This window comes from Sylvia atricapilla, chromosome 3, assembly GCF_009819655.1.
Source record: "Sylvia atricapilla isolate bSylAtr1 chromosome 3, bSylAtr1.pri, whole genome shotgun sequence".
Taxonomy (NCBI): domain Eukaryota; kingdom Metazoa; phylum Chordata; class Aves; order Passeriformes; family Sylviidae; genus Sylvia; species Sylvia atricapilla.
In genome coordinates, this window is record NC_089142.1 from 24624026 (window position 1) to 24638355 (window position 14330).

The 14330-nt window shown below is 39.8% G+C and overlaps 1 protein-coding gene across 1 annotated transcript in view; it reads right to left on the bottom strand.

Annotated features, from left to right (window-relative positions):
* LOC136358337 (dystonin-like) overlaps positions 1-14330 on the bottom strand; it is a 290571-nt gene that overhangs the window by 59887 nt on the left and 216354 nt on the right. Inside the window, 3 exon segments of the mRNA XM_066314265.1 lie at positions 2004-2170; positions 3454-3624; positions 4677-4838. Of these exon segments, the coding sequence (XP_066170362.1) occupies positions 2004-2170; positions 3454-3624; positions 4677-4838 (500 nt within the window).

A 14330-nucleotide genomic window follows, 5' to 3' on the forward strand; every position in this document is an offset into this window, starting at 1 on the left:
AAGCAAGGCAAAGTAAAAATCAAATAAAATTAAAAACAAACAAAGACCTCCAAAGCATTTGGCTAATACACCAGCTTTTGAAAATAAATAAATAAATAAATAAATCACTTTATTAATATATTTTTGCTAAAAATAATCTAGCACTTAATTCAGCAAACATTGTGTTATACCCAGTTAAGATAGCTCTGAAGTTTCCAGCTGTCTTAAAACATGAAGTTACATTCCCATGACTATTATACATGTTTTAAAGCTAGGCAAAGGCTTTACTGAATCAGAACATAGTGTCTTGCTTCCTCAGTGTTGTAAAATATCTTTAAACATTTTTTCATCAATGACAACAAAATTCTTTGGTTCTAAATTTGCATCTGTTGTCCTGGATTAAATCTCTCAATGAAGTGAGACAACATTAATAAAGCACCAAGACTTGACCTCAGAACAGAAAAGCAGTATCTAAAACATTTCTGGTTCAGATCATTACATGTCAGAGAAGACTCTTGATTGCGGCCAAGTCATCCCTACAAGCAGTGCTAAACAAATGTCATTCAAGCAGACTTTCAGGAGGGATTTGGTCTACATGAAAACATCACAATAAAGAATTTCAAATGAGGATCTCATTTCAGAAAAAAACTACATTTATATGTGCTTTCCAAGGCTTATAAAGAAGGTAGACTCAACACACTTAGCCATGGAACACTCTGGGGTACTCTACATAGTTTTCAAAATCACTCTCAAATTCCTTCTTCATTTCTAGAGACCAGCCAAAGAACAGTGGAGACAAGCTTGCAGCTAATGGATGGCTTGGGAAAAGCTGCAATTTCATTTGTAATTAGATATCACCAGTCTGGGAGGATATTATTAAATTAAACATGACATTAACATTTACCCCAGCTAATGAGTCAGATTCCTTCAATAAAAAAGAAAAAAAAAAAAAAAAAGGAAATAATGGTCTATTAGTGGTTGACTAATTAAATAATCCTATTATTAGTATGAGGCAACAAAACAGGTTCAGCTAAAGAGAGGCTACCAGAGGGAATAGAAGACAGCAGAGGTGAGGTGAGTTCAGTGCTACTACAGGTACCAACACAACCGTTTGTTCTTCACTGTAAAGCTTCACTGTGCACTTCAAATTTTTCTTCAATTTCTCAAGTTCTCTCTTACTCTCAATTATAGGTCTTTTTCCAAGCTATGTCTCATGCACTCCTCTCTACTCTGAAAAAGGCTTCTTCTCAAATCCCCGCCCAGAAATGATGTTCAGTAACCCTTTCAACACAGATTTCTTCAAAGACACTTTGAGGTATTTTCTACATTGCCAACAACTCATAAAAGTAAGTTTGTGTTTACACAGATACTGTGTGCATGGATTTTGTTTGAGTTTTTCAATTGGAATTTGAAGTGGACCTCATTGTCTTTTAAGAGAGGGTTTTCTGTATTGTTAGAATATATATATATATATATATATATGTATACTTCAAAAGTTCTTTTTTTTTTCCTTGAAAACTAAGGGAGCTCAGCACCTGCAACTGACATTACGATGATCTCTGTATTGCAGAAACTAATTATGTAGATAATATTAAAAAAAAGCAAAGACTCGAGTGCCCCTTCTTTGTAGCAGCAATTCATGACTTTGAAGTTCCAACTGAATACCATTATTAAGTGCAAAATTTGCACTTGATTCTATTACAAAACAGATTCTTGCCTCAAAACACTTGCATTCTACTTAATTAACAGAGATAAAATATTCAGAAGATACATATGTAGTTAATCCTAGCAGATTATCACATCTTAGACTAAACATTTTTTAAAGAGCTTTTGGTCTCTTCAGCTCACTTTTCTCCACTTTTCCCTCAGAGGACACATTATATCAACACCAAGACACTAAGACATAACGCGGTCAAAAGCATGATAGCACTTCACTTCACAGTACAGAGTTCCACGTGCTGCTCCTAAACATCTATCACAGGCTATGTCTACATTTTTCAACTCCATGAAAGAAGTTCAAGTACCTGGTTTCAGCTTTACTGAGCAAGGCATCCCATCGACTATCCAGGAAACTCAACTGTTTCAAGATTTTCACTCTATCAGCAGGCTCTGCCGACTCCGCGATTTTCTCCCCTTCGCGCTTGATTGCCTCAACAGTAGGCTTGCGGTCATCCAGCAGCCTCTGGAGAAGCTACAGAGAAAGCAACCAAGCACCAGGTTATCAAGGAAATATTGCAATAATGCAAAAGTAACAACAGTAGACTTCTTGAAAAGCCGTTAAAACAAACAAACAAAAAAGTCCCAAAAGTAAACCTATATTGTGATAAAAATGTGAACAAAGCTAATCAGAGATATACATAACACACACATCAAACCCTTCTCTGACCAACAAAGGCTCATTTTAGTTTCTCAATTGTTTTCCTAAGAACACTAGAGTTTCACGAAGCCCAAACAACAACCTTGGTTTCTCTGACATAAGGATGTGTGGCAGCCCAAAACGGAACACACAGAGGAAAAAGTTCTACATAACACCCTTGAGGGAATCCAGCTATTTCAAATTAACTTACATTTTAGAGGAACATTTATAGGAGAACTGCATGCCCTTCCACATTTGGCATCAAAATTGGTAATTCAGATAAACAGAGATGGGAAAACAAATACTAAAACTATAATATAATCAATTCATCATTTATATGAGATACAACAGAGTACACCAATCTATGGTGAAATGTGTAGTACATTAACTTCTCTGTGAAGAAAAAAATGTGCCTCTGTCTACAATCCTCCCTTCCTCCATTCCCTAACTGCTTCTGGTAACATTAACATTTTGCCATCACAGGTATCCCATGAAGACAACCAGTACTTGGCCATAACTTTGTATTAAATCCTTGGTTGGCAGTGGGCCAGACAGTCCAACTGCAGGAATTGTATGTTTTATCAGCTATATTATCATTCTTTTTTCTATAACCACTATTAAAATATGCCAAGGTTGATGACACTGAGTTTCTACATTAACACATGCCACTTTCCCAACAGGATTCCAACTAATTACCAACAAGGGTCACATGAAGATCAAGAGCCAAGTATTTAAAGTTCAAAAATCTGCAATCTTATCTTGGTAGTACTAAAGTGAAAATTTACTAGGTTTTATTTCCTACCTTTCAAATGGCCAAATGCTGGATTTTATGCTTTCTCTTTTTCCAATGAATCTTTAACATCCTTTCCAGATAATGTTAATAATTCTAACCAGAGCTCAGATTGCACAGTATCACTCTGTCTTATATCCAAGAAGATGAGCACTTCTCCCAACCCTGGACAAAGTATTGAGTTTTGAACAGATGGCTTCTTTAAACACCTCAGCACACCCCAGTGTAATATAATACACTTGAACAGATATTATGTCTTGCCAAAGACTGGGAATTTATTCTCACTGATCCAGTGGAAGGAGAGAGATTCTGAAACCATTTCACTTACCTTCTGTTCTTGTATTTGGGCCTTGACAACTTTGAATTCAGCAGATGGTGGTTTCTGATTAGCCACAAGATCTTCTGTATCAATGAGCCAGCTAAGCAGAGATTCAAGGGCATCCTGAAATCTCCCACAGTGGAGGAGAGCTTCCTGTAATTGCGCAGCACGCTGGGCAACCTGAGAAAATAGTACAGAAACTCACCTGTTCATCTTATTTCTGTGAAATAATTAGTCAAAATCTGTAGAAAATCTGTCAATATCACTAATAAATACTCTTGGTTTTGTAACTATTCATAATAGCACTATGCCACAATTCAGCATGAATCTCTTGGAGCTGAAGGCATCCAATGAAAAGAACAGACTGACTCCCAGCAAATCAGCCTGCTCTAGTAATTCCTTACAAGTTACTTCTGCTTTATATAGCTACAGTATTATGAAATATACTGACGGGATGTTTGCATTTCAGACGGTATTTATTTTCTTTATAGAAAGAATGAGCCAGGATATCAAAATAGCAGCTCTTCATAAGGCCCAAAAATGCTATCAGTGAGAAATTAAAAAAAAAAAAAAAAAAAAAAAGAAGGCAAGTATGTGAACTGCAGGTGTCTCTGGTTCTGCTTCATCACTCTTTCAGGAAGAGAGCAGAAAAAGATGAGCACCATTTTTACTCCCCACCCTTTCCATTTTCCAACAGCAGCTACTGCTGAAGGAAGACCTTCGAAAAGTAGAGAAAAACACCTACAGCCTGGTTTTCAAAGCAGTGGTACTTTCTGATGCCTCAAGCAACATAACCCTTAAGGTGCTCTAAAGGAAACATTCCACCAGTCACACAAAGCTGGGCTGCATCACTGCTCTGTGCACTGTGCTGGTACAACAGTGTACATGAGCAAATACAACAAAGTGAGAAAACTTGCAAACAATGACAGAAAGTGAGACTGGATCTCCAGGGACACCTTCAACCCCAACCATTTAATGATTCTCTGAATCTTTCCTGAACAAAAATCCAAGACAGACCTTGAGAAAGTTTGGCAAAACCTTATAAATGACAGCAACACCTCTGGCTATTAGCAATATCTTATCCTTGGAATTACAAACAAAGGGTATGTGTAAAGCAAATGCAATTCATATTCTTAGTAAATATTTAATTTCCTGTATTTGGAAAGACATCAGCAAGCAAATAATCAAAAGGCAGAACACAACAAAAGCAGGACAGTATACAAGAAAATAACCTTCTTATTAAGAGTCTTCCATCGGGTGTTGACATCTTCCAGGTCATGTTCAAGGTTTTCTGTGTTGGTACTTTTAGCAGCACTCTGAATAAGGCCCTGACCCAACCAATTTACTTCCTGTTGTTTAACTTGTAAGGGTTCGATTTCTTCTTTCTGGAATACCTGCAGTTGAAACCCAAGACAGACATGAAACATGGTAACTTTTGTTATAAAATGCATCTGGTGTTTACATGACAGTATATAACAAAAACATTGCCTAAAACTGGTGTCTAGGAAAAAAAAGGAAGCCATTCCTTGTCAGGACCTTCTTAAAAAAGCATTAATAAATCTAAACAGAATAGACTCAATCTAAACAGAGTAAATTCAATACATCATAGAAGGGGAAATGGCATACATTTCCATGCGTAGTTTTAGATAGGAAGGAAAGGGACAGAGAAAAAGAGAGGCGGTGAAGTTTTGGGGGGTGAAAAATGAAAACTTCTGATAGAGGGAAAAAAAAAAAAAAAAGACTGGAGAAACTCTCACATGTTTAAATTATCTTTAATTATCTATCTATAAAATCTAACCAAAAATGGCACAGACCAAGTGGGTATTTTTTTTCCAAATTAGGACCAAAGCCAAAGTTTTAAGTCAAAGAAACAGTGAAGGATGAGATATTTTAAAATCGGTTTAGGAGATTATAATGGTAGCAAGTGAGGAGGAGGCACTACAGATGCTGTTGAAACAGTATCCCGGCAGATACCCAGGAAAATGCGCTTTCATTCAAAGGATACTCTTGCAAATTGCCAAGGCTTTGACCCTGCCCAGCAGCAGTTTGAACAGTTTTGTGTTTGCTTTATTTTACTCTTACAGGTATTTAGGCGTTTTCAGAGCCAGATTATTACCATTAGCAACAGCAATGTAAATCTCCATTTGTATTCACCAGCATTAAGCTGCACTGACACAAGTGTCAATGAGATCAGAAAATGGCCTGAAGCCCCTGAATTAATTACACAGGCCAGTGAAAAATAACCAATGAATAAACAATGCTAAAGAATGCTCAACTTTTGACCCTAAATCCTTCAATTTCTATAGCAGCATTCAGTAACAGTTCTGGTGTACACTTAGTGCATTCAAAGCAACCTTTCTCAGCATCCTGAAAAGCAGAGATCACTCTGAATGTATCAGCAACTCTCCTCTTTTGCACAAACAAACTGTGGCAAGTGATTGCTTTTAAAGCTGCAGACCTCAGGTGGCTGAGCACACTTCCACCAGCTTGACAAGTTAATCTAGAAGCTACAGCAAATACATTAAACTTGAGGGGTAAAATGAATTAAGCATCCCTAAGAGACTTGTTCCTACAGACAAAAAAAAGCCTAAAATCTCTAAGACTGTGGTTACATGAAAACTGAGAGCGTGCAATGAGTTGGCTGCTCCTAGAAGAAGGAAAATGCTTGTGTGTTTCTTGACTGTAGGGTACGGAGGAGGCAGAATAATATTTCAACACAGAATCAATAACAAATTCTTCTTTTATGTGCCATAAAGTCTCATCTTTTGAGAACAATGTCCTACCACAGAGAGGACTGATCTCCATAATCTGCCCTTTAAAAATGCACACATTCTTTGTGGAGACAAGCTTAAAATAAATTACAATTATTGCTGAGGCCAAAGTTTACCAGAACAACTTAGCAACAAAGCTTGAAGTATCTCAGATTTCAACCAGAGTGGGAAGAAAAAAATTACAGACCCGACAAACACCCTTTCCTTATTACAAAGCTTCCCTTACTCTCTTACCTCATCCACCACTCACAAAGCACTGCAAGATCCTGTGCTTGTAAAATACTACCGTAAGGTCAGATCTGCTTTCTGGCACGCAAATGCAAAAGGCAGCTTTCAGAAGAGGCGGTGAGCCTTTAATCTGCCTGCTTTGGAAACCACAACCATCTGATACTGTTGCTTATACCTTGATGAGTAAGGCTGCTCAGGCTGAACACATGGGCCGTAGCTGCCCTTGAATGGCATTGCCCGTGACTGCGCTCCGGCAGGCACCGAGCACCAGCTCGGAGCACGGAGGGGGCATTCCACGGCGGGAGTAACAGGCACCAGCTGGGCATTAACAATCCTGCTCTAAACAGCTGGAGTCACAACCACCCCCTCGGACTTGCCCCCAGTTCATTTCCCATACTGACTGTTTCACCTATTTCAGACACCCCATATGTGCTACGCAAATGACACTGACCACTGCATCTGCCTAATTAATAATTTTTTTTAAAGTTGCATTTTTGCAATAATGGCAAAACATAAGAGTTTTAAACAAATATCTTTACGATTATATTACAACTATTTCACAAATCTATGGATTTTTTTTTTTTTCTGATTACCTTGTTGGACAAGAGGCCATTGCAGACTGTATCCAAGGTGTCTTGGATGCCAGTAGTCCAGATACTGCCTTTATTTCTCTCTGGGAAAACTTTTGGGCAGTTTACAGTACTATCTAATTCAAACTGTTGAACAGAAAATGCCATTTCATTTGAGCCTGTACATGCTACACTGCATTCCTCTGTATCAGATAAAATTTCGTCTTTTGCAAAATCCAAGTCACTAGTATTTACAGCAGCATTAGCGTAATAAACATCTACATGAGGAGATACATCATCCACATAATCCTCCTCTACTGTTGTGACTCGTATTTTAGTTTTTTCATTAACTTCATATGCATTTTCCACTTCATTTTTGTCAGTGGTAATACTTCTTCCATCACCTTGAAGAGGATCTTCATGTGACAGAATTTTCTCTTTGAAACCTTGTAAGTGAGAGTATTTCCCATCCATGTCTTCCTGATCACTCTCAACATTGTTTTCTTTTACTTTTCCAGAGGGTAAAATGTCATGCAAAGCCAGCCTGCAGTTTTCTTTGACAGGGATACTCATGCTTGCAAGCAGTGGGGTTTGCTGCTCTCTGCAAACTGTTGGGACATATGGTCTGAACTGACCTACTACATGGATATCTTCTGCAGAAGACAGACTTTGTATTTGAGTTTGCTCCCCTGCTAACGGTGTATCTTGTTTATCTTCCCTTTCTGTTGGAGGGCTGCATAAACCAGAATCGTCCTCTTCCGAGGTAAGAGAATTCGTACCCCATTTGCATTTGCCTAGTCTAGCTGCCTCTGACAGATCAGCAGTTTCATTAAAGGAGCTTTCACTTCTATTAGTGTAATCTGGAAAGCTAGGTGGAACAAGCATTCTCCACGATCGTCTGTGCTCCTTCTTTTCGGTGTGAGACTTGGCCTTGGGCAACCCAGCTGTCCGAATTATATCGCTGTTCAGTTTAAGAGCATCAAAGATCATTTTTTCATCTAACTTGTTAGCTTCACGGCTTCGAAGCTCAAAAACACTGGAAGAACTAAGAGCACCATTGGAGCACAAAGTACTGATGTCCAGTGTTCTGTGACTGTAGGGTAAGGTCCGGTCTGTGAAATGCCTCGAAGAGAGGCTGCCCTTGGAGCCTGAATCAATCTGTTCATTCAGCCGCACAGTGTCATAGATAGACCTCTGGGGAACGTAGCAGTCTTCAATATTTAGATCTTCATCTTCTTCCCCTTTGCCAACACATGGAGGATTCTGACGTAGACAGTCTGGCCTGCTAAGTGGCTTCCCCATGTTGAAAGTATTCACACAAGTATACCTCCGTTTTCACAGATTCAGGGGAAACGTTTAAAAAACACTAGCAATCTGGAGAAACAGTAAACTTGCCCTTAGAATAAGATGCATAGATACAAAAATATACATCAAAAGATACGAAGTGGCTGAGGTCATTCATAATCAGTGCATCCACTTAAATTTGACTTTACCTGGATATGAGGTTTCCCACCCCCCAAAATATAAAGTGCTTCAGTAAGAAAGTAACAGAAATGTCCCAATGTCAAGGAAGAACAAATTATAGCAGAAACCAGCAGTAGCCAAATATGTCAAACATTCAGTGGAAGGCTTCATTTAATTTTCCGGGTCAGAATCTGTATCCGAAATCTCCCAAATAAGCCTTCAAATGAACAAGTGTTACAGAAGGCAGTACATTATCTTCTGTACATGACTGCTTAACTGTAATCCATTTAGCTGGCTTGCAGGGTCCCATCTCCTTTATAAATAAAACATGGTGTGGCAGCTTAAAAAGACAGAATCCACAGTGGCTTGTATGGTCCTGACCAAGGCACGGAGAAAATCCTGAGGGGTGGGGGGAAATAAGTTAAATCCAGAACAGTAAGAATAATTAAACAGCCCTTTACTTTTTTGGCAGTAGCTATAAATAACCTTGATCTGAAAGGCAGCTTATCCTCGTGTTGTAACAGGCTTGTTCGTGGTGCCTCCACAAGTCCCACAGGAAAACATCACTTTCCAGCAGCCAAGCCAACGCGTCCTTTGAGCAGACCGTCGGAAGACGAATGTTTCAGCCCGATTCTCCCGATGCCGTCCCGGAGAGCTCTTTAAGGCAGCTGCAGAGCCGAGCAATCGTGGCGCGTTCCCCGAAGGCACGGCAGGTTTACATTCGGCAGGTCCCGACTACAAGCCGCAGCTAGCGGGCTGCGCTCGCCTCCTCCTCATTTCTGAGGCGCAGCTGCTCGGGAGCCGAGGGAGGGAAATCCCCTCCGCGCAGCGCCGGCGCGTCCCGCCCAGCGCCCCGGCTCGCCCCGCTGCAGCCGCCGGGAACGCCCCGCTTCTCTCCTCAGCAAACATCTGCCGCCGGCCCGCCCGCGCCCCGAGCGCCGCTCCGGGGGCTGCCCCCGGGGCTCCCCTCCCTCCGTGCCTGCCCGCCGCCTCCTGATCTCGGCCGCCCGCGCCTTCGCTGCTCGCTCGGTGCCGCGCCGGGGGCTGGCGAGCGCAGGCGGCGGCCCGGCGCTGACATCAGCCCGCTCCGGAGCGCCGGGGGAGCGGCCGGCACCGCTCCGGCCGCCTGCCGGCACCGGGGAAGCTCGGGGAAGGAAGCCGCGCTGTAACCGCGCCCGAGCGCCACCGCCCCGTCTCAGAAAGCAGTCATTTCAGTGGAGGCTTCCTTTCTGAAGTTACACCGAAACTTTACCACTGTATTGCTTAAGAATCTCTCCGAACTCGCCTAGTGTTTAGATTAGGTGTTGGAATAGTCACACACTGCTCCACCTGACATGCAAAGTGGGATGCTCAGTCCAGTTTTGACTATTTTCAGTCTGGTCACTGGCCCTGAGGCAAGAGCTTAGGGCGGCTTTGGCTGACAGGGCAGCCGCTCCTGAAGAATCCAGCTCCCACTGAAACAAACATCAAAATATTGGAAAAGAATTAACTATACCTGAATGATTTTTTTTTTCCTCCAATGGATTTATTGGAGCCCAAAACCAGCCTATCAGCACAAAGATTCCCGGTTTGGAAAATGGCATCTTTTAAATACAGTTCAACACTAGCTCCTAACCTACAGTTCTAGCTCATAACCATGGAGGGGAAGGCTTGGGAGACTCACAGGTAACTCGCCAACAGCACGGGAGGAGCTGCTGTGACCAAGCAGCTCCACTCCAGTAGAAACCAAACCCCTAATGACCAGAGCTGCTGGTGTGACAGCAGCCATCAGTTATAGCACAATTCAGATCTCAGTTTAAGGACAGCATAAGGCACTTAGTGCTGAAACTTAAGCACAGTGCACTCACTACAACCAGCTTGAGCTTCCCACATTAAGCAGCAAGCAGGATAGATACACTGTATGCAAGAAATACAAACATACCACACTTCATGTTTATTGATTCACTTAATAAACAGTCAGCTACATATCAAAACACTAAGGTCATGCAAAACAAATTCTCACTTCCTCCTTTCTGGTGAGCAGCCATATAACATTTGGATTATGCCAAACAGATAATCACCTCTGGATTCTCTAGCAGAGAATATACTATAATGGTAAAGATGCAAACTTTAGATACATTTGATGAAAGGCCCTATCGTCCATGGTTATTTTCATCCAAGACAACAGAAACCAGGTAGATCCCTGCTGGATTCAGAAAGTGCTGCATAATTTTATAGGGTCAGCATATAGCTGAAACTGGTCTGTATTTGTTCAACAGCAAAAATATTTTAATAGTTAAAAATAGTTTACCATTTTTCACTGTTTCAGCTGAAGACTTTTGTATTACAGATAAGTCACTTTCAAAATGCAACTCTTAAAAAGATTTAATACTTCTTATATTACCTTTTCTTTTCAATACAGACCTTAACTGTAGTAAAATCCCACTGAAGATTTTAGTATCTTATTCTAGGGTTTGTAATCAGAGCATGGGATATGCAACACTTAGCTCAAAGAGAAACTTCTGATTATTTGCCTTCAAAGCAAAAATCAAAGGACTGAACACCTTCCACATACCTAACAAGACATGTAGATGTGGCATTTAGGGACATGGTTAACAGTGGACTTGGCAATGTTGAATTAACACTGGACTTGATGTTCTTGAAGGTCTTTTCCAACCTAAACAATTCTGTGGTTCTATAACATGAGCCAATTAAAATCTTAGTTCAAGCTCATTGGCTGGACTACTCAGGCTACCTAAAAATTCCCATAAAGTCCAATTAGAAGGCAACCTCTAATGACTATATCTACTTTTAATCCAAAAATAACAGCAAAAATCAAATGAACCACATGCTCATGAAAGCTGTAAGAGTGACATGTTGGCTTTAGTAAGAAGAATGACAGCACAAAGAATTGTGAAAAAGTTTCAAAAAGTAAAATAATTCAACTTTGGGTTCTTTATTTCAGAGAGAAACTAGCTGCAAATGCTTCTCCAACTGCAAACATTCTAGCACTGTGCAGCTACTCAAACTCAGAGTGTTTGGTTCAGTCCATTTGCACAATTCTTTTTTGTTTTGCTTTTGAAGAATGGTGGCAGCCTCAATGTACCTTAACAAACCTAATTTACTGAAATTTCCTTTCAGGACTAATCCACACATTGCATACAGACTTTGGGGTGAAAAGTGTCTTACAAAGCCAAGGTAATTAGTAATTTTTTGTGTGTGTCATATATTACTTGAGATAAATTCTTCATTTGATTATACTCTTTTTGAAGTGAAGTAAGAGTCATGGTTCTACTTTGAAATTAACTGCACTGAAAATTTTCATTTACAGAAAGTAAATTTTATAACTGCATTGTAAATAAATATAGTTTAACACTGACAGCAACTACTTACAGTTTAACACTGATGGCAACTACTTTCAATTTAACATTCTATACCAACTGGAATAAGTACATAACAAAGAAGAAATATAAATAAAGCAAGTATGCATATGCATTTTAAATATATATATATCTATAATACAACTCAAAGCCAGTTTATTTTTAAAAAAAAAACATTATGTGTTTTAATGTCATGCCAAGAAGCTGCACACAGCTCTAACTCTTTGTACATAAAAATTGGTTAAACCACAAAAATCACCTCTGGCCCATTACATGAGATCCTTCCCTGAAGAGATTGAAGATTTCATGTTAATTGATCTATACCAAAGAACAACTCTTTTGCTTTACTCTTGAGGAACTGAAGTTGACTGTAGCTGACCACAGAAGCTAAAGACATAAGGAGCCAGACAGTGGTTTTGTGGCCACAGCCACATTTTCAGGCTGTATGTGTTTGCGTACGTGCACAAACATGTGAGCAAACACAAACACACCACGAGTGGAGCAGGATCTGTGGGATCCAGTCTCCCTGCAGTTTGCTGCCTCAGGTAGAACTGCTCTCTGGAAGGGCAAAGAGTATAAATATAGATTACTTACTGTAATTTTGACATGCCTCAGTAGCACTGACACCAAGCATTAGGAGAGTTGATCCCTATCCTCCTACTATCAGTATCCCTTCACCAACCACACTCTCAGTAAAATTTCCCATTCTGGTCTCCCTATTTCCTTCTTCAAAGGCTCCTCACTCTGATGTTTTATTCTGCGTTTGCTTTTCACTTATTTAAACACTTCACTTTTTCATCATTCTTCACCTCCTGTTTAATGGCATTGTGTTTTTAATCTTAAGGAAAAGCATGGCCTAAAATAGCTGCTTCAAGCAAAACACATTTCTAAGCTTATAAATATCTAATATAAATACAATCCCAGAGTAGACTTCTGGATATAAACATGCTGCTATCACTGTTCTCCTTTATGTCTCTTCAGAGTTTTTTTGTCTTCTTAGCACATAAGCTTTTGTGTTTCAGGCATGCTGTCCCCCCACTGGTCTGCACAGGTCTCTCACTCCCAAACTGCCCCATTGCTGTGTTGTGTCCAATGCCCTGATGAACTACAACACTGGGACAACACACTGGGAGATAGATTTTTCTACATCTGCTCATCAGGTTGTAACACTCCAGAAATATTTTTCTATTACAATAAAGTACATATTTGTAGACACACAATTCACTGTATAAAATACCCATTAAAAAAGCTGCACCTAGTGTTTGAGAATGTAAGAAATGTGGTGAAATCAGAGATCCCAAACTGGCTACAGCTGAAGTCCTGTCCAACCAATGTAAGCAAGAGCATCCACAGCAGGAGCTGTTGCTATTTTCCAATATCCAAAGCGTTTTACTAAACATATACAAATAGAAGCCATTTGTTTCTCTTTTAAATTGAGATAGACTTTTTAGGATAGACTGGCATACAATTTTAATCCTCCCAGTCTAATCCTCCCAGTCTAATCGCCTCATAATGTAACTATTTGTTCAAGATTTTTCTCTCTATTTATGCATTCTCAAAGACCATCAAAATTCACAGTAACTTCCATTTGAAATTCTCACATGAAAGTTTTCTGGTTTAGTCTTCCTTTCCAGTATGGGTTAAACAAGCAAAATACACCCTCTGTTGGACCAGCCACGTAATGACTCTTTTCCAAGGTCATAATAGTTTTTACAGCACAGCTTATCAAATCCTGCAATGAAGGTTTGGCTCTATCATTAAGTGTCAACGAATGTACAAGTCTTACAAACATTTGAATCAATATTATATTGGAACAAAACCAAAGCAGTGCAGAATGTTCAGTGCTACTATATAGCCATTAGGAGATTTAAGATCTTTTTCAAACACTGCTTACATCTATAAATCTTTCTGATGAGCACTGGAAATTGATTTCTTGTAACCTAACCCAAGCAAATATCTATATTTATTTCAGCAGCAAAGCTCAATTAACACCCATTATCACTGCAATGCATGTTTTTGAGCTGGACATGGATTGTTAGCTGGCATATTAAAAAAGCTACACTCAGAAGCTCTGGAGTGCATTTTGGATAGGGATGTTACAGAAAAATCCCAAAATCATAGGGGGATAATTTTGCCTGTTTCCTTTTTATTAGGATGTTTCTAGGTAAGGGTGGAATTCAGTGAGGTAAAACTGGCCAGTGTATCAGAAAAGAAAATGACAAAAGGCAAAATCTTAAACCTAAATACACTGAGACCTATACCCAGGTGACAAAACCCTAAACTACTCAGATGGGCAAAGTGAATGTGGGCTGGTAGGTGAACACTGGAGTCTAAAATTCACACCACTGTGAAGATGAAAGATGTGTCATGCATGGACATCAAATAGGGCTCAAAAAACAGAAAGGCAGATGCATTACAGAAGGTAACAAGATAGTGATCAGAGGTGAAGAGGGAATTGGGGTGCAGGAACTGGGAGCTGAGATGCAAAATTCCCA